The sequence below is a fragment of the Ochlerotatus camptorhynchus genome, unplaced genomic scaffold, assembly GCF_037179485.1.
Source record: "Ochlerotatus camptorhynchus isolate MF236.1 unplaced genomic scaffold, CSIRO-AGI_Acam_v1.1 ptg000340l, whole genome shotgun sequence".
Lineage (NCBI taxonomy): Eukaryota > Metazoa > Arthropoda > Insecta > Diptera > Culicidae > Ochlerotatus > Ochlerotatus camptorhynchus.
Window position 1 is genome coordinate 445,309 of NW_027040828.1, and position 20,755 is coordinate 466,063.

At 37.6% G+C, this 20,755-nt stretch overlaps 1 protein-coding gene across 1 annotated transcript in view; it reads right to left on the minus strand.

The window, feature by feature from the left end:
- The window catches only part of LOC135708903 (all trans-polyprenyl-diphosphate synthase PDSS2-like), a 30,586-nt gene extending 10,455 nt beyond the window's left edge, over positions 1–20,131 (minus strand). Inside the window, exons 1-2 of the mRNA XM_065231084.1 lie at positions 19,634–20,131; positions 9,089–9,751 (exon numbers count right to left, since the gene is read on the minus strand). Coding sequence (XP_065087156.1) covers positions 9,089–9,438 — 350 coding nt within the window. The 5' untranslated portion in view covers positions 9,439–9,751; positions 19,634–20,131. The remainder of the gene's footprint in view (positions 1–9,088; positions 9,752–19,633) is intronic.
- Between the last annotated feature and the right edge of the window lie 624 nt (positions 20,132–20,755).

Genomic DNA, 20,755 nt, shown 5'->3' on the forward strand with positions numbered 1-20,755 from the left:
TCTGCTTTAATCGATTCTCTCCATAGACTATCTCTTTTGCTAACCACTGCTATGCAAACAGATTTTGCGCTATTTTTACCACATGGTTTGATGAAGGAAGTTCTTATCTAGCATCCAAAACGTGAAATACAACAGGGAAAGGTTTTGCAGCTGAGTTATTAGCGCAACAGAAAGTCGCTGAAGAGAATCGATCAATGCAGATAGGACCATTGGAAATGTTTATCTAGAATTATGTTATGTTACTTTCACCCAAAGAGAAACTCAAATTAGGCTCAGCAATCCGAGGAAAAAATACGAATAGAAATAAAAGTACAACTAATTTTCCTTAGCAAAAAAAATAAAAAATAAAACACAAATAAATGATTGAAAATATATTGTAAAATCAGGGAAAATAAATTAATAAATATAAGGTAAACGAATGAGTGCCTCGATTTTTCGGTCCGAACGAAATTCGGCTTAGTTTCAAGCTGGTTACATTTTGGTTGTCACATTCTGGCACTTGCTGGAATTTGACCGGATTCATTCTTGTAGCTTGTGCCGGCTGGAATCCGTACGGAACTTTCCAGATAATTCGGAAGCTGGTTTGTGCTTGAGCGATGGTGGAGCGTAAGCTGGAATAGAAAACAATTTGTAGGTAGCACACAAAAATTGTTTTAAAAATTCAACCTACCTGCTTGAAATGATTGCACATTGTAGTTGAAATAAAATAAAAATCAATACGAAATCTAAAAAAATACATACAAACGTCTGGCACTCGCGACTATTCACTTCAACTGTGATGCAGGAGCTGGAGCACAAGAGAATGACAGAATTGAATGTTGTGAAGATGAAAATTCGACGATAAACAGTAAACTCAGTGCCAACATTTCAAAGGGGCGTAATTGCTTTTGTAAACAATGACTTTAGCCGTCAATTTCTCGCGACTGAAATCTTACCTCTACAAAATTACAATGCAAGCTGGTAGAGGAAACATTCCTCTACCTGCTGGTGTCATTATTTTTCATGAGTGCACAATGTTGGCACTGAATTTTTGACCAAGGCATGACACATTTCACAGAAATTTTAATGAAGTACTCATTCGACGTTGGCGCCATGCCGTTGTTTTATTTAGGAGCTACCCTAGGGTTTCGATTTTGTCTTGATCTAGAGCAAGACGTTTGACGTTTGAGCAATTTTTAGTTTGCACGGCGTGCAAATTAACAGGGTTCAAATTAAATAGTGTGCAGGTTAAAAACTGTCAGATTATCGGGGGTCCACTGTATAGAACATAAAAATTTCATGAGAAAATTTTTGAGATTTGCAGACCAGACCAGTTTCTAACATTCATAAACTTTTCGAGACTTCAGACATCAAACAATTTAAAATTCAAAGATTTCAGATTTAAAAAAAATGTCATGGCTTGGACACAATTATTGGATTCTAACACTTCAAAGAATTGTGTACATAAGGTTACATAAAATGCCAAATGATTTTTGAAGATAACTGTAGAGGAATTTTAGGGATAATTGTGAAGGAATTCTGAAGAGAATTGTAAATTGTCAATTTGAGAAGTGATTCAAGATAATTGTTAGGAGAACTAAACGTGATTCCCCTGGTAGTTCTGATAACACTTATATGGGGATAGAGAGGAAAATTCCAGGACAATCAAAGGCAAATTTGATGGCATCTAAGAGAATTCTGAGGAAACTTCAAAGTTACTTAACCTTGTGACAAACTTAACAGGGCTGGTAGCAATCACTGCTGTTAAAAATAGAGATTTTAGTGACCATTTTGATGAAATAAGTGACCAAATAGTGACTAAAAAGTGACCTAAAAGTAAATTTTAATGAAAACTCTTAGGAATTTTTGAGGAGCTTCAGAGGAAAATTCCAAGGGCATTCTGAGCATAATTTCATAAAGTTTGTGGGAGAAAACAACTCCTGAGCATAAGTCCTTGGAATTTTTTGAAAATACTACAATTAAATCTGAGAATAACTCCAGGACATCTTCAAAGGAATTCGGAAAATTAATTCAGGAGAGTTTGCCAAAAAATTATGAGAAGAAATCTAAGTAATTTGTGAGGAGAAATACTAATGAATTCTTATGAGACTTTCATCGAGAGTAGAATTCCAAGGGAAGGAGTGAGATTGAAAAGGAAATCTGAAATGAATTCAATGAATATTCGGAGAACCTTTCGAAAGGGTGTCTTATTGTGGAGAATTCCAAGGAAAACTAAAAGAAAATTGAATTCGGAGCATAGCTTCACCAAAATTTTGAGGAATATTTCAATGGAAATCTCCGTAGAATATGGTGAGGTTTTCAGAACTACTTGAAAATTCCTAATTTTTTCCTGAAGTTAATGAAACTGTCTTGAAGTTCTTTTGTAGTTTGAGAAACTAGCCTGAGACTCACAATACTTTTCATCAAATTCTCAAACTTCCCTGAACTTTTTAGGACTTCCTAAAGTTTCCTAAATTTTTTCAATGATCATGGATCTTCTTTAAACGTTTAACAATTCGCTGAAGTTCTCAAAGCTTCTTTAAAATATATGAGACTTCTCCAATGTTAACGGAACTGCTCTGAGGTTCTTTAATCTTTTCTGTAATTCTCAAAACTTCTCTAAAGTTTTAGCAGTTCTCATGAATCTTGTTGTATTGCGCTGAATTTCATTGAACCGCCCTAAAAATGTTCAAGCTTCAGTGAGCTTCTGAACGTATACGAAGACCTCAATTAACTTTTTAACGTCTCTGAAGTTATCTGAAAATCTGGGAACTGCTTTAAACTTCCCACTAATTTTCTGAAAGTACAGTAACTGGACTCCCCAATGTTCATAAAAAATCCTGAAGTTCGCGGATCTCTCCTTAAGCTCCATAGATTTCTATAAAGTTCTCGAAATGTTTGTGAAGACCACAGTCTTTCTGTGAAGTTTCCAAGAATTTTCTAAATTTTTGGAACTTTTGTGCTACCACAATTTTCATGGAATTAGAACGAAATAATTATGTAATATAGTTCTATGATTTTCATTGAAGTTCTTAAGATTTTTTTGAAGTTCACTTCCCTTAAATTATCGACACTTATTTAAAACTTCTTCAATAGTCTAGACTTTCCTGGTGGTATTTAAACTGCCTAAACGATTATTGAATTTCTTTAAAGTTCTCTAGACTGCCCTGAATTTTCAGTATTTTTGAAGGATCCGCAACTTTACTGAAATTCAATTATTTGCCTTGAAGTTTCGACAATTTCCCTTAAGCATTCTTCTTCTTCTTCTTCGCATTTGAAGCTTATTGCATATCGCATATTAGCTTATTGCGTGCTCTCAACTTAGTGTTCTAGATGCACTTCCACAGTTATTAATTGAGAGCTTTCGATGCCTGTACCATTTTTGCATAGATATAATTGTGTGGCAAGTCATACTTCTATGCCCAGGGAAGTCGAGAAATTTTCCAACCCGAAAAATTCCTAGACCGGACCGGGAATCGAACCCAGCCGCCTCCAGCATGGTCTTGCTTTGTAGCTGAGCCTTTACCGACTGAGCTAAGGGAAGTCCCTCCCTTAAGCATTATAACCATTATAAACGGTCCCTAATTTTCCCTGAACTTATCAGTGGTTACCTGAAGTTCTCTTAATTTGTTTAATAATCCGGCAATTTGTTTGATATATATTCATAATTCCCTGACGCTTCTGAATTCCCTGAGTTTCTCGCAACTTCTTTAAGGTTTCTACAATTTCCTTGAAATTGTTTGAACTGCCCTTTGATTCTATAATCTGTCTTGATGTTCTCGAAGCTTCCCTAAAACTTTCAATTCTATTGAAGATCTCGGTTCTGCTGCTCGGATATAAATGGAATTTCCGTAAAAACCTTTAAATTTCCCTGAAATTTTCTGGACTTCTGTGAAGTTTCTGAAATATTTCTGAAGTTTTCATAAATTCTCTCAAGGACTCTGTACTTCCCTGAAATTTTTGAAACATCTTAAGGGTTCTCGATTTTTTTTTTTCAGCACATCATGAAACTGTCCTGAATTTTTCTAAATTTACGATTATAGGCACTCAAACTGCTCCAAAAGTCTGAACTAAAGCTACGGAAACTGCTCTTAAGGTCTGAAATTCCCCAAAAAAAATCTCTAGATCTAGCATTTCTGAGGTACTTAGAACTTCTTAAAAGTTCTCTGAAATTCTAGGAACATCATAAAAGTTCCCGAAAATTTTCGGATGCTAAAAGAACCACTTTGAGGTTCTTCAAGCTTCCAGTAAGTTCCCCATATTTTCAGCGTATTAACTTCCCTTATGATTCCGCAGTTTGTTTATGGAGCTTCACTGAAATTCTCATCAATTCTTTTCATTACTCATTACTTCGCCAAAGTTCGTACGAACTTGAAATAAATCATTTTTTTCTTGATTCTGGCACTTTGAAAGTTTTCAATAGCTTGAACTTGTACATGGAATACGAAACTTCAAAATATTGAATAATTTTAGATCTTGGAATTACTCAAATTGGGTAAGTTTTTTATAACTTTAATAAGTGAGAAATTAAGTAAGTGATAAACTTCAACATTCAATGGATTTGATTGTAAAGCTGTTTCTTTAAAACTGATTGACATGTCTTAAAAACATTGCTGTTGTTTTCGATCTAAAAAAAAAGAATATTTTTAACGCATTTAAAAATTTAGCTTTATTATAAACCTGGTAGGGTAAATTATGGCTTCGGCACCCATTGACTGTTTTCGGCAACCGAAATTGAAACGTTAATTTCACTGTATTTTCCCATCAAAACTCTTCGCTGAATGTATTCAGCCGATTCCTTACCTTTTCAGCTTCAATCTGATTACATTTTTACGACTGCGCAATCCTGTTATGTCATATTTTTCTTTAAATTAAATGTACACACTACAAAATACGGCTGATTTCGAGTTGCCGATAATAGAACAGCTGGTTAACACGCAGTTCAAATGGAAAGGGTGCCGAAGAAAAAGAGACTGCCGACAGACAATAGTCACTCTCACCTGAGAAGTTTGGAGCGTTGTAAAAACATGTTCAACCCGTTTTGATCAATTCTGTCGATTGGAATTGGTAGAACAGCAAGCAGCAGATAAATGTCAACAAACAAACCTGTCATGTATGTGTGTGACGCTGAGAAATCGCTAATAGAAGTTCGGACGCTGCTTAGACTGACGAGAATACGTAAATTCCCCTATTTATCCGTTAAAATATTGGAAAAACCTGGAACAGCCAGATAATTTTATTTAGAAAAATCAATAAACACCCTGTAGATAGAGAAAGACGATTAAACGCCTGAAGCAAAGAATGATCAATCTTGAAATAAATTCACGCTAAAAAAAAGTTGAAAATAGTGACTGATTACAAGAAATAGTGACTTTAGTGACTTGGCCTTAAAAAAATAGACTTTTTAGTGACTGTCTTGAAAAAAGTGACTAAGTCACTAAAAAGTGACTCGCTACCGGCCCTGTAATGATGATTTAGCAACAACACTCGCATTGTCCCTAATAATCAAATTGTCTATGTAACACTCTAATTACGTGGTACTTAGCTAAGTAGAGTCCTTTTTGATACCTTTAAACTATTTGCAAAGCAAATTTAGAGGAGAGCTCCATGGAAATATTCCAAGGGAATCTAATTCTGACGATAGTAAAAAAAAATCTGTTGAATTTCAAGCTAGCTTGAAGATAGTTTCAAAGCAATTCCTAGGAAACTTTTTAGAATTTTGAGAGGTTTACAAGAACTTTCTGAAAGGAATCCAAAGATAATAGTAATGTAATTTAAAGGGTTAAATGTCTTAAGAATTCTGAGTACAAATCCAGGAAGATTCAGAGGAATGTTCCAATAGATCTTTAAGGAGAGTTTCAAAAGAATGCCAAGGAAATTTCAAGAGATTCATTTTAACAAGGATTTTAAGAGAACTTTCGTGAACAGTTCCATGGAATTCTGATGGGAATTTCAAGGAAATGTTAGAACAATACAATGGGAAACCTTTGGTGATATTCCAACAGCAAGGTATTGCTAAAGATAATTCCTAGATAATCCAGATAATAATTTCAAAAAAATCCAAAGGTAAACTTTAAGAGAATGCTGAGGAGAAATTTTCTAGAATCTGTGACATGAAATAAAGCTTTCAAGGTTCAAAAACTTACAAAGTAATTCAAACTACGGGACATCGGACAGTGAAAAACTTTTGAGATAGCGAAGCAAGCATAAATCAAGTACCTGAGGCATAGATCATTCTCCCTGGAATTATTTTCATTTTCATTTTGCAGCGTTTGGTGGGGCAATGGGAGCGCAAGTCAATCCAAAGCCGAGGATAAAGGAAGGGTAATGGCTGAATAGTCTATGCGGACCACTTGAACGCCATGGGAAAAGGAAGGGATTGAAGAGGTCGGTTATTGGGGGGTTTTAAGGAAATGACACATAGTACTAGATTTGTGTTGCAAAATGTAAAGAAACCGAAAATCCATCTCCCACTGATTCATCCTTTCACATATATACCAAATTGATATTTTAAAGCAACCATCAAAATAAACAGACAATATATGAATAGGCTAGTTGCCTCCCTAAGCGGACCCCCCGCATCCTAACTCTTTTGTTAATCTACTTAATGTTATTAGGGTGTCTAAATTTTCTTATTTAAGTTCGTTTGATGATTATGATATCTCATTAGTCTAATTTAATAAATAATTGAAATCTCTAATTTACCTAATCAATCATAACTCATGCTTTATTAAGTACCTAAACTGCTATGTAATCTAAAATTTAACGTGTTTCAAGTAATTTTGACTTTGATCTATATTTATTATATCTTAGATCGACCCAGGTGACAACTTCAAGTGACTAAAATGCTTCACTTTGAAATTAGTTTCCTAGCTGATTTTTAAATTATATAAGGTATATGCTCCAACTACACTCACACGTTTCCACTATGTCGTCCCACAAAATTACGTATGGATATGTCACAATAGAAGCACGCCACAGTGGAAATCCCGAGCCATATTTCAAACACTTATCCCAAATCAAAATGAAGCACATATAAGATTAGTTGCAATACCATGTACAAAAATGGTGTTTAACATTGTTCCCTGAGTAATACCTCAATGAAAACAACAACGAAAACTTGTCACGCAAGTAGAAGGAGTACTGTTGAGCACTTTCTGAAATATTTCAATAGTATAATTCCCTTGCAAACCCAAATAAATCTATCTGCGTAAAAATAAATAAAATAAGAGTGATTTGCGGCAAAACCCGCCAGTATCGCACCCAACGTCAGTGCCTATACGTAAGCGTACTACAACGCGGCTTTCAAATAAAGGAGTAACAAGTGTGATACTATCACTTCAGGCTAGAACTTTGGTTCTCTTATGCAATGGTTCATCAGAGAGGGGAAGCTCAGTAATCCTCATCGCATGCTCATGACGCTATTCTGTCACGGCATGAGCCAACGATGCCGGACCTAAACCAACCGTCTCCAACGCTCCACTATGAAGCATAAGATTAGGCCCGCCCACCAACGTCCAGGTTAAAAACTAGCCAAGGGGAGGGTGGATAATTCTCCCTGGAATTATTTAGAAAAAAAATTCAATATCTTGAACTTGAAAAATTTATGAAACTCTGGGACATTGCTCATTTGTGTCGATCTCAGTCTTAATTTTTGGCATAGGGAAAGTTGAAAATTGCGAGCTTGATAAAATATGCAAGATATCGGACTTAGAATTTGTATTTACAGATTTCGACTAATAGATAGATAAAGCAAATCAACTTATTTATAGGTTCAAATCAAATTTCCGGTTATTGCCACCCAGGTCATCACTTTCCACACTTAAAATCTCTCAGACTTGTTCCGTCGGTGAATAATAAGATCTGCCTGAACGGCACAGTGGTGGAATGGTCGAAAGAGGTAGTCTACCTCGGCTTAACACTAGACAGCAAGCTGATTTTCAGGGACCACGTTGACAAAACCAAAACCAAGTGTAACATCTTGATAAGATCACTGCATCCACTCATCAACAGGAGGTCTACTCTATCCCTGAAAAATAAGCTTGCTGTCTACAAACAAATCATCCTTCCCGTAATAGAATACGGGATGCCAATCTGGGATAGTTGCGCCAAATGCCATCACCTTAAACTCCAAAGGATCCAGAACAAGATCCTTAGGATGGTCCTAAACAGTCCCCGCGGACTATAAATTCTGAGATTCACCGCCTGGCTGGAATTCAGACATTAGAAGAACGGAGAGTATTCATCCTGGAAAGGTTCACAGACACCTGTCTGAGATCAAATCATCAGATCATACGTGATCTAGCACGTTAGGTTAAGATATACTCGTAGTTAGGTAGGTTATCACTTTTTTCAATTCAAACAAAACACACCCCAAAGGGGTATTCCGTAAACTAGTTGAAAAACGCAAATATTAAATTAGAATATCAAATTAAACAAAGATGAAGAGCCAGGTAGGCTAATCAATTAAAATGTTAAATCAATGTACTATCATAAGCAACAGAAATAAACATAATTTTACAACTACCCGGTTATTGCCCGGATTTTCTTGGTTGTTTTCTATTCCCGATCACTTCCCGGTTGTCCCGGTTTACCCGGATAAGTGCCTACCCTCCAAATAGCAAGGTTTAAATAAAAATAAGTTTACTTTAACAATTCCCTTCTGAGCACTGGAGGGTTAAGATCACACCAACAACACTTGCGTTGAAAAAAAAAAATCACGTAAAAAAGAACTGAATCATTCATTCAAGTGATAAGTATTTACAGGTTGATCCACAAAATAATTCACTGCTCCGGTGTAGTAAAAATTCAGTATTTGAATACATTGTTAACACATTTTTCAGCTAAGCAAATATTCCGCAATATCTGATACACCACTCCACGCTGTAAACATTCCTTCTCATACTGTATCTGCTATCAAACACCCATGTGCGAAAAGCGCCACGCTTTACGCATACAAATCACTCATAAGAAAGAAGCAAAAACCCGAGATGAAACTAGAAAGCGCGTCACACCCCTGCGAACGCTCAAACCTCTTCCTCTCAAGGTCGTTCCTCAAATGGAGAAACAGAAATCAGTGCCATATCAAACAACAACAGGTTGAACTTACTTGGCCGTCTTCAGCAGCGGATGGTTACTGCCAACGAGCTTCCGCAGGTGCAGTGCCACATTGGCAATCTCGTCGCTCAGCAGCCAGCGCAGACTCAAAAAGGACGTCGGATAACCAACGATCTTCTCCGCTTCGCTCACGGCCCGATTCCAGTCGTGCTGCTTCTGGACGGGTTTGGCCGTGCTAGCCGTTGCTGCTTGTTTGTCGCGAACCAGCGCGGTGGAACTGATTGCGCGCAGGTTGACCACTGGGTGACGATGACGGGGCGCTGATCTCAGAACCGTAGGACTGCTGGTTTTGCTTACCATCCGCAGGTGGGACTGCAGGCAGCAGATGCGACTCAGGGACATTTTTTAAAGGTTTGTGTATTCCGAAGGTTTCCCAATCAGCCTTTTTTCGGTGGGAGGTGAGTTTACTTTTACGATTCACTGGCTTCACTAACTGTGAAAGTGGAACAGTTCCGTACGTGCGCGCGCACACCACACAAGCACGTTGCTCACTCACCGTGGCTCGACTATGTTGGACAGGTGACTGTCTGGTACTAAGATGGGTAGGTAGGTATCTGCGCGCTCACTGGCCAGGGTTCAGGTTCGGCAAGAAATGTGCGAAGAGAAAAGGTAAAAATTCCTTTCCGTGTACCGTCCGGTCGGCGATTGTCGGTAGCTGGAAGTGCAGATCAAGAAAAAGGGTTAGTATTAGTTGATGGGCAAAACCGGTTGGGTGCGGGAGATGTTTGTCTCGCATCGTTAGTTGGAGTAGGATGAACTGCTTAGGTGAATCGATTGTGACGTATGATGGACGTATTTTTAATAACTATTTTATAAAACATTAATAATTATCCTCATGTCAGTGTAGAATTGTTTATTGCAATGTTTATGTAAAACATTTTTGATATTAACTGGGGAATATGAAAAAAATATGTTTAACTACAGTCAACTCTCCCGTACTCGATATACAGAGGACCATCGCTCCATTTATGTGCATCATAGTCAGGGTGTCGACTCAAAGTCGAAAAAAAACCCTGACTTTCCCTGACTTTCCAGTCGGTTTTCAGAAAAATTTCAGTTCACAAAACTCCGTTATGTTAACCTAAGAAACTGCAACGTGATGTGCTTTATTATACCGTAGTGCAAATTAAGGTTAGTTTAAAATGAGCAGCAGGGTAAGCTTTCGAAAATATCAGGAATAGCATACTCATGGCACGTACAACAGAACTTGATACTAATACAATTTTTACAGAACATATGACCGACTACCTACGAAGGATGTTAATAGGCCTAGGGCTATAAATACATATTATAATATAATAATGAATAACTACTGCTTACAACTAGGCTTACTATTCATTACTAAGTAATAATAGGAATGTTTAATTAATGTCACCAAGCTCTCAATTTGTGTTCATAATTTCACAGCCAAATAAAAATCAACTCGTAGACGATCCTTTCTCTTAACATATAAATTATTGTAAAATAATAGAGCAGTGATTATTCTTGCTTTGGCAACCGAACCTGAGGACGCACTGCTCATGCATTAGTTAGTTTTGTACTCTCTGGAACTCCATATGACAACCGCAGACATGGCAAAATGAGTTAAGTTTAATTATCATTAACATTTTATTATAACGAGAAATTACAAGTTGAATATGTGTTTATTTTCGGATTACTTTTAAAAATGTTTATCATTCGAGCAGAACAATTTTCTCCTGCAAACTCTCGGCTTCTTTTTGAGCATCTTGAGCTATCGGAATCAAGAACTTCTTTCATACGACGATCCTTGTCTACATAGAAAGCGAATACGATTTTTCGAACTCGCTGAATAAGTTCATTCAAAATCTTTAAGTTTTCCAACCCGCCTGCATGAGTAACACCATCATAGATCTGACGTCGCGCTACGACTGAAGGCCCACATGCAATGTGGGCGCAAGCGGAACGGAAACGGCAAGTTTGACAATTGTCACAAATGACATCAAGATACCTAACCGCAGTCGATTTGATTCTAACTAGTTTTCAATCCGACAAGTAGGCTTACTCAGATCGGGCTTTTCCGCTACCACTGCCGATCCACTGTCATTGCGCTTGGGCCTTGACTCTTCCCTCATGTATTCAAAAAGATATTCTGAATTTACCGAAAAACCTCTCTCTGTATTGGCGTTGCCATGCGATAAGCAGCAAATCATTTTCACAACCAACAATAGTTCTGAATACGCCGACCAATAATGAGTAATCCATCCAATAATTCATTAATGAACCTTTCCATAATGCCTCTAACCATTTGAGACATCGCGTTGCAAAAAAAAGGCACCTCCGTCTGAAATTCGCATAGAAATGGCTCAACTTCGACAGCAACTGATTTGAAGAAAGCTAGCTTAATATCACGTTCATACTACAGAGTTATAACGGTTGTCAAATAATTGCAACACAGAAACCACCATCAAGATAGTGCTATAACATGTTATAAATCTGTAGTCTGAACGTACTATTAGCCATCAGCAGTGAGTCATTCAAACAGTTTTTAACATCTTGGTAGGAAGCTGACGTTGGTTCGATTTAGTCTTTCTGGACGCCTTGAATAAATTTTCGTATTTGCGGAGTAATTTTGATTGCCCTCTGAACAGCAGCACTATTTTCCAACCATCGGTGACCGCAAAACTTTAACGGGAATATGGTAGATCCAGAATACATCGTGATAAACGCTCGTCTTGCTGGTACATCTTTGAAGATATTGTAGATACCACGCAAATATTTGACAACATCCCAACTGATACTGCAAACACTATCCTTGAATGCATTATGCAAAATATACAGCCCACAGCTTCCCAGATCTATCAGCTTCTCGGCACCTTTTTGTACATCTAGCATCAATTCGCATTGGGCCCATCCATGGACACTTGCAGCAACTTGTTCGAAGAGATACTGGCAAGGGCGTCCATAAACGCAGCGAGTAGATCTGATGCCCAGGATCTTCCCAAAAACTTTGACGTCATGCACTGATAAAATTTCAAAGATTGTTTTTATGTGTCACATGATTTTTTGCAATGTGATCAACATTATTTTTTCCCTGACCTACACTAAAATTCCCTGACATTCCCTGACTTTCCAGATCATAAATAGAATTCCCTGACATTCCCTGACTTTCCAGGTTTTCAGGTAGTCGACACCCTGATAGTAACAGAAATTCACACTACTTTTTCGAACTGTGTAGGTTCCAAGTGTTTTACACTCAAAATAATCGACACGTTGTTGTTACGTGAAAAATCACGTAGGGTATCTCATTTTCCTTTGCTGTCAATTTTACGTGGCCCAAGTAAACTCTACATGATACCACTTATATGTGAACCGAAACTCCTTTCGAAATCGTTAGATTTTTTAATGACGTTTACGTGAATTACACATACACAGATTCTACGTTCGTTTCACGTAAACCCTAAGTGATTTTCACGTCTGAAAAAAAAAATGAGTGATTCACTCATAGTGCTATACAATATGGCGCTAGTTCATTGTGCATGTTTACATGCCATTGAAATCCAGATTGGTTTGGTCTTTACTGAGAATGTTTCGAGTTGTAAGTATAATTAATTAAAATTTTACAAGGAGACTATTGTTGTTTGTTTAGTATGACGACAAAGAACCATCATGTATGAACCTCAAATCGAGCTTCAAGTCAAGTGGAAGTTATAAGCCGATGCATTTTGTTAGTGTTCTTGTCTCTGTCGAATTTTATTTCATTATATGTTTAATGCCAATGTGTTTTTTGTCTATTTATGTATGTCTATTAAGAAATAAGGAATACATTTTATTAAAATCGAATCGGAATTAAATAATCAGTTAGAATCACTATGCATTTTATCGAAAGAATCACGTAACTTCTACGTGATACTCCAGTGACGATGAAGCTCACTGAATTGAGCGCTTCCATATGAGAATCACGTTAGTCTTACGTGTTAAATGCGATGGAAAAAATCTATGTGTGTTTTCACGTAGCATTGATGTGAGGATTATTTTGAGTGTACTTTTAGTAAAACATTTGTATGTGTCAATATTTATTACTATTAATTGAAAAAAAAAGTGAATTATATCTACTTTCTACTGGTATACAATATACTGACGAGGAAACTGAAGGAATTGATTCTATAAAAGAATAACTTAACGCACATGCTTTAATGAACAACTTTAAAGAAACTTCGTTGAACGTCTTTCTCTTCCGGTAGTATAGAGATTAGTGACGTTTAACGCACGCACACTAGCGGATGCAACACCGTGTAAAGTTGTTTATTATTTTCCTCTGGCTAACCTAAAAAATGTATGAAAGTAGACCTGTCAAAATGAGTTTGACATCGATTTGTTATGTATTTTCCTCGGATATTCTCTAACACGCTCTCACATATCGCCCCAATATAACCGGACGTGAAAATCTCAATAGTAACGAATAAATTGCATCAGCCTACGAGATGCCGGTCGGTCGCTGCACTCATCGTAGTTGGCTGCGTCAGCAAAGCTGTCAAACGTGAAAAAAATCGAGGGGCACGCACTTATTACATACATTATGTGCATCATAAACATTTGGCGCATTTTGCACAAAAGTAAAAAAAAAACAGAACCACTTTTCAGAATTCTCTTGGCTTTATCTTCAGGATTTGAATGAAATGCTTCAAAAAATTCCCTTGAAATCAAGAATGAATTTGCAAATGGCCTTTCCTGCATTTGTGAACCAAAATGCAAACGTCAATTTGCCGAAACTCTTACCTCGCCCACACAAACATCAAAACTTTACCCTACCTGATGAGAAATTAATTTGCGTGGGCGAAGTAATATGCTCAAAACATTAACCTTTGAATCTTTATTTACAAAAGCAGATACGTTTATTCTAAAATTTCCCTCAGAGTTGTGTCAATTTTTTGCATATTATATCCTTTGAATTCTTTTCAGAATTCGCATCAAATTCTTCCTAGAGTTCACCTAAAATTTTCTTCCCAATCCTCATAGAATTTTCCTCAGTAGTTTGTAATTTTACTCAGAACTACATTGAAATTAATCACTGAGCTCTGTTACCGTTTGGGTAGTTTACCCTATATCACCAGCACTGAGCGTTGAGAGTGAGTGTAGGTCAATGACATTTATATAAGGTCTGGGCCAACAAGCAGCTTGCTGGTGTTAGAAGCAAAAATGTTGTAAACATTGCTGAACATCTGCGAACAGATAGAAATACGTCACTGCCAACAGCTGTTTCGTGTAAAAAGATAAACATTGCAATAAAATACGCACACCACAAACATTTGCACACGTCACTAACACCAACAAGCCCTTTGGCCTTGTATAAACGTCATTGAGTGTATCGGTATATAGGTATCGGCAATCTAGCCCCGTAAAGTGGGTAGATCACCTTTTCGTGGTACGTTACGGGATGTAAGATCTACCACCGATTCCTAGTCCTGACTACTTCAAACTAGGGGAACAGGATTTTTCAGTAATTCAAGGAACACATCTTAGTCCTTGTTACTTTTTATGCCTCGTTGATACTGACAAGACTCGGCTTTGTCTACCGAGGATGATCTTGAAACAAGGCAAAAAAAAATGAGTTAGTTGTCTTCATCTATGTGATTCCTAATCTTCTCTTCGTTGTTCCTTAGTTTGAAGTGGTTAAGACTAGGGTTCTGATGCATGGTCATTATCGGTGTCATCCTTAATTTTGTTGCTTAGGGATCCAATTTTGACTGACAAAGGGGCGCGCCTTTGGAGGGTGTTTCAACACTCCGAAGGGTATAAATAGCGGGACCGTTCAATTAGAGTCGGATCCTTGCGATAAATGCAAGAGTGGCATCTGTAAAAAAATCGAATACTTCATCATTTCTCAATAGTGATGGAGTAATACGACATGCACTAAACTAAGGACACGGGATATACTACAATACATCAATTTACTGGTCGCAGTAGTATTAGGTCCCGAACAGAGGAAAAAAAAAATATCGGCAATCTATACTGCTATTAAGTATGAACGAGCAAGGCCGACTGTTGATATCAATATACTATTGAGTTATTTACGAGGTTATTTATTATATTAAGCTATTTATTTAACTGTTATACATAAAGTTATTGTTTATTTATCTAATGTTCTATGTTATAAAACTTAATTTATTAAAAACAAATGAAAATGTGTAAAGGATAACAGAACATATTAAACATACCACTCCAAAGAAACGGTCAAATTAAAATTATCAGAACACAATTTGTTAAACATAAGGTACACTTCCCATACAGACACCACAGACAGGATCGGATCATAGAAGAGGGAAATAAATGGAAAGTATGAAGTAAACAGGGAGCCTATCATACTCCAAATAGGTAAAAATCGAGGTTACTACTGGGTCAGATCGAATGGGCAAGTTCTTTTCCACTTCAGCTCTTCTCGAAGGAGGTTTGGAGCATAGTTCGCAGATAAAAGCCAAAGTGTTTAAACAAGTGATAATTCAAGTCGAAGTGACTTTCCAGTTAAATTAAGTGAAAGAAAAACTCTGGAACGCGTTAATCAAAAGAATCAGGTAATATACCTAACCCAACTGCCCAGTAGTTTCCCTATAAATAAGACCTCCCATTGTTTTACTCCCAAGGAACCATTTTCCTTAGTTTAAGTCTCCGCTGTTCAGCGTTTAGCCACGGCACGCTTTCTAGACCGTCGGAGCGGTAGTTTCAAATCTGGGTTCTTATCATAGATAAAGGTAACTCTAAGACCAGAAGGTCTCAAAGAGACGTTAGAATTTCGACTAGAATGGGGTACGCTTATAGATTTACTTGGGACCAATAGGCTAGTCAAGTAGTGAGCCAATTTGAAATCGTTAGTTTCCACCGGTTGTTTATACTATGAGATCAGCACTATGGTAATTTATGTCAACATTTGATCTTGTGACCGGAATGTGGATCTTGGAAGCCACTAGATGATCATTCTGATGATCCAGAACACCATGGCCAGTTCTTGTCGGTACGGCAGTCAGACGGCTGAAATAGGTTACCTCTAGAGACGATTCGTTTTCGACGATGGAATAATTGTGAAAAATGCCCGACGGTTGGCTGCAACAACAATTTCATTAATATTAAGCAAATAGATCTAAACTATACGACGGGGATGGTGGAACACCTACGCTATGCTGTTATTCGTACGAAAAGAACTACGAAGGAACTATGAGCATCGCGCTTGATGAATCCTTACAGTCAGTATTGGAAAATTTCACCAAAACTCAATACGACTCACGATTTCCTTGATGAACTTCGTGAAATATCGCAAACTTTCCCAACGCTGCTCACATTCTCGCCCACATGGTTTATCCAAAGGTCACTCATCGGAGGCGTTATTCCAGAATACAGTTCTTATTTTTGAACTTAGCATTTCATACGAAGCGTACAACGAAGGATCCGAGCAGGATCTTCTGCGAGAGTTGAGGTACATTAACAATTGTATTTATGCAGAATGGACAATAAAGAAGAACACAAGCTTATTATAGGGGGTGGCCAGATTTGAATCCCGGTCTTGCCGAGTGTCTTCGGGACAGAAATTTTCACATTTTCTCCTGTGTTTTTCCTCGGATATTCTTGTCAGTCATTAGCCTCAATTCGCATGGACTTCGATGGAATGACCACAGGACTTTATAGCATAGAATGCTGCGCCCACGTCTGTAAGGGGGAGATGTTTGATAGTTTTCATCGGTGGTACATTGCAGAAAGTACCTCAACTGCATCAAATCGTAGCTTGGTAGGCAAGGAGGTGGTAGAAGGCAACATAATCAGCAATACGATAGGCTTGGGTTATATCTTTGAGGACACGCACTTCTGAGTCGATCAGATGAATTAAAACTGATTCGACGATGTTGCTCCTAGCGTGGGATTGCAATGTCGCTCGTTCCAGTTCTGGGTTTACTTTAGTCGGGGGGGAATTTCATTCTTCATCGATCGGGTTTCTCCTTTGTTTCTGTACACCTGCAAGGAATCAACAATTCAAAAGAACATCGAGCAATGCGGAATTTGCTTGAACAACATATTGGTTTGATGGTTTCTAGTTCTTCTTACACCTCTTGACCCGCTAACGCTCTAATGAGAATGAAGCTGAATGCTTGCCATCCATCCATCAGAGAAATTGAGAATGTAAACACAATCACAAAAGTCATAACTTTGAGGGTTACCAAACTCATGGAATATTGATGCCTTGATAGGCATATTTTGATTGACCTTGAGAGGCACGTTCGGCACAGCGCTCGGCCCAGCTTTCGGTACAACTCAATTACTCGGCACGAATTAATGTGTACAGAGTTGAATACCCCTAGCCTGAAACTCTACGATCAGTTTCATGAATTGAACACTTCAACAGATCTTCCGATTTTCCGCATGGCCACCAGTGTTCCGGACTCAGATTCAAATTCATTCCCATGTCAAGTGCATTCAAAAGATTTTGAGAAGGTCTTAGAACAGTTTCGAGAATTGACCATTTTTACGAATGTTCAGGGTCATCCTGAGAACCACCCATCCCTAAGTTCACATTTCGATCCCAGATTCGAGTGACCCAAAAAAAAAAAATCACGTGTCTCTAGAATCAGTTTAATTAATTGACCACTATTACGGATGTTCCAGATCTTCCGGACGATCATCATGTGATCCCAGAGTCTACAGTCAAGTTACAGATCAAAATTCATTCAAAACTTCAACTGATGTCAAAAGAATTCAAAGAATTTCTGTTCAATATGATGCACATAGGGTTTTTGATTCAATTTCCGTCCTACTAAGCACAACCCGTGCTTTACCTCTCTTTTCTGAACGAGTTTAAACAAAAAATGGAATATTTATGTCAAAGATGGTTTGATAAATAGTCACAAATTGTTGAGATATTGTCTAAAATCTAACACTGCTTCTTGATTCTAAATTCGTTCTACGAGTTTCAATTCCGTCCTAACGCATTGAAACGCCTTTAGATTTTCTTCGTCCTACGGATAAACGTAGAAAAAGGGGATTCGCTAGAAGCGCTTCTTGTGTTTTGAGAACAATTAGCGTAAATATTTGTACAATGCGCTCTAACAGGATTTATGTTGTAGCTAATGAACTAACGCATCGGAACAAACCTATTATTGAAATGTGCACGGTGAAATCATTGATATTATTGATCTTTTCTGATCGATAGAACGGAAATGGGCGATTACGACGAAGTAGTGCTCTACTACCCTAAATGGAGCGTCATATATCATATAAGTTTACATTATATATCATGTAATGAATAAGTTTACGTGAATGAATGTTTACATCACAATTAAAATTCAGAATTTTTATCTGTGTAGGATCACAGCCTTCTAAGTCTACATTCCGACTACAGATATTCAATCACGATTCATCACTACATCAAGGCTAACAATTGAAATGGCCTTAACTCCATTTTGTAAACAAACCTCGTAAGACCATTTTCTCGCGAACCGAAGTCCGCAAAGGCAAACCAACATAATGAACAGGTAGGGGAAATTCTCCTCCACCCGATTGTGGTTAAGGTTTGCGACAGAAGGTTTCGGTTCGCGAGAACATGGCCTTACAAAAGTTTGTTTACAAAATGGAGTTAAGGCCATGTGATTTCAAATGAAATTCTTGAATCAGTTATAATAATTAATTCGTCAATTACAGATGTTCCAGATCATTCGGAGGACCGTCCTAGTCCACATTCCGGTTCCATATCCAAATTAATACTTTTATCATCACTACAAATGATTTCATAACAAATTTCACATTAAACAAAATAATGAAGCGGGGCTACTAAAATAGCTTTAACAGCGCACCAATACGGTTGCGGTTCTGAGAATTACCCAGAAGCTCTCTTCAGAATTTCCTTGGATTTCTCTCAAGAATTTCTTCGGTACTATTCCGAAAACTCGATTCTTTGGAATTATTCCCGGAGCATTGGAGCTCAAATGGAAATGTTTTCAGAATTCATGTGGAGATACTCCTCAAAACTTTATTCCGCAAAATGGCTTCTCCTCTGAATTGCCATGGAATTCTATTTCTGCTGTAGAATCCTACTTAAAATTAACTTGAATTCCTCGATAAAACTTCCTTGAAAATATCCAAAGCATTTTGTAAGAAATTTCACGCACATCTTCCTTTCGAATTCCCTTTAAATTGGCTCAAAACTCCCTTGAGTCATGATTCCAAATTCAAAAAAAAATTAGTGTCCTAGATAATATCATAGTTAGGGTTCGTCCATAAACCAGTTCGATACTTTATGTTAACGAGTACATATACGAATTATAAAATTTAAAATGTGTATGATATTTGTCTATGGAGCGAAGGGGGCTCTGAAATCTGTTTAAAATTATTTCCGTAGTTCATGGAAGGGCCTCTTTAAACGATAAGCGGAAAAGGGTTAAAAGAAATATTCAAAACGATTGTTAAACAATCCTTCTCAAAATTAATCAAAATCTAATTTTCACTTAAATTTAAAACTAGCCGAAATCGATACTTTTACGGTACTACCTACAACACTAAAAACCGTTTTGATTATGAATGATGATCTTGAGCTACATACCTTTATTTACACTTCTTCAGCACTGCTTGTTTCCAACACAACGACAATGCGATTTTCCTTTTTATTTACATCACAAAACTTTTCTTCGCAATCACGTCGGGGCGGGTGTGTAGGTACTTTCTCGCCGCTTCCAAAATTCACATAAATCCAAATCAAACGTAGTTTCGTTGATTCGAGCTTCCGTTTGGCACGTCCAAATCACACAATCACTACCAATTGAATGACGACAGCATCACACGTAGCAGCTGGGATAAACCATGCGTAGCATCACCGAAAAACAGAAACTTGTTTTCGGCATAAATTATTATTTAGCACCCGATAGAAACTCCGGCACGGCACCGATTTTAACTCCCGTTGTCCACAGTCAGTCGCTCTCTGTGATGTAAGTGTTTACCGTAAACGTTGTTCATTCGTTCCGCGGATCCGGACCGAATGACATTCCAACACACGCACACGTCCACAGCAGTTTCATTCTTTCTGCAATGTTTGTTTACGTTTTTGCCGAACTTTTTTTACACACGCTCCCGTTCGTTTTCGGTTTCACTTACACAACTACATAGCTTCCCGATGCAAGGGGGGCACTTAAATAATGTTTCAGTCATGAAGCGACCTCTTCCTCTCAAAGCGAGAAACTTTGTCTGCTTTGAAATGACCGTTACAGTTTGCTGAATGGCTCGGGTGATGGTTTTTCAGAATCGTTCTTCTTGCAAGGTCTTCAATGCCGAAAAGAGATGTTGTACAAATGAGTATTCTTGTTTCGGAAGATCTCCAGGATGGGCAGCCAACAGTAGCGCACTTTGGAAGCTCATTTCGAAAAGGAATATCCATGACATTTTGTGATTTATGATGGTCATCGGTTGAATGTTGTCTTTCGAATCACCAAAATCTGGCTGGAAAATTCAGCGATGACTTTCTGTCAATCACGTATTCCGTATTCTGGATGAAGCAACAACGTTCGCTTTGGTCTTTGGTCAGAATAATCAGTGGACCCATGGTACTTTGTTTTTCTGGAGGATCAGTGTTCTGAAATGAAATCACACTTGATTTAGTTTATGGGGTAAGTATGTGGCGATGAATGAATTTTAATAAACTTATATAGTTGAATAATAGCATAATAGCACA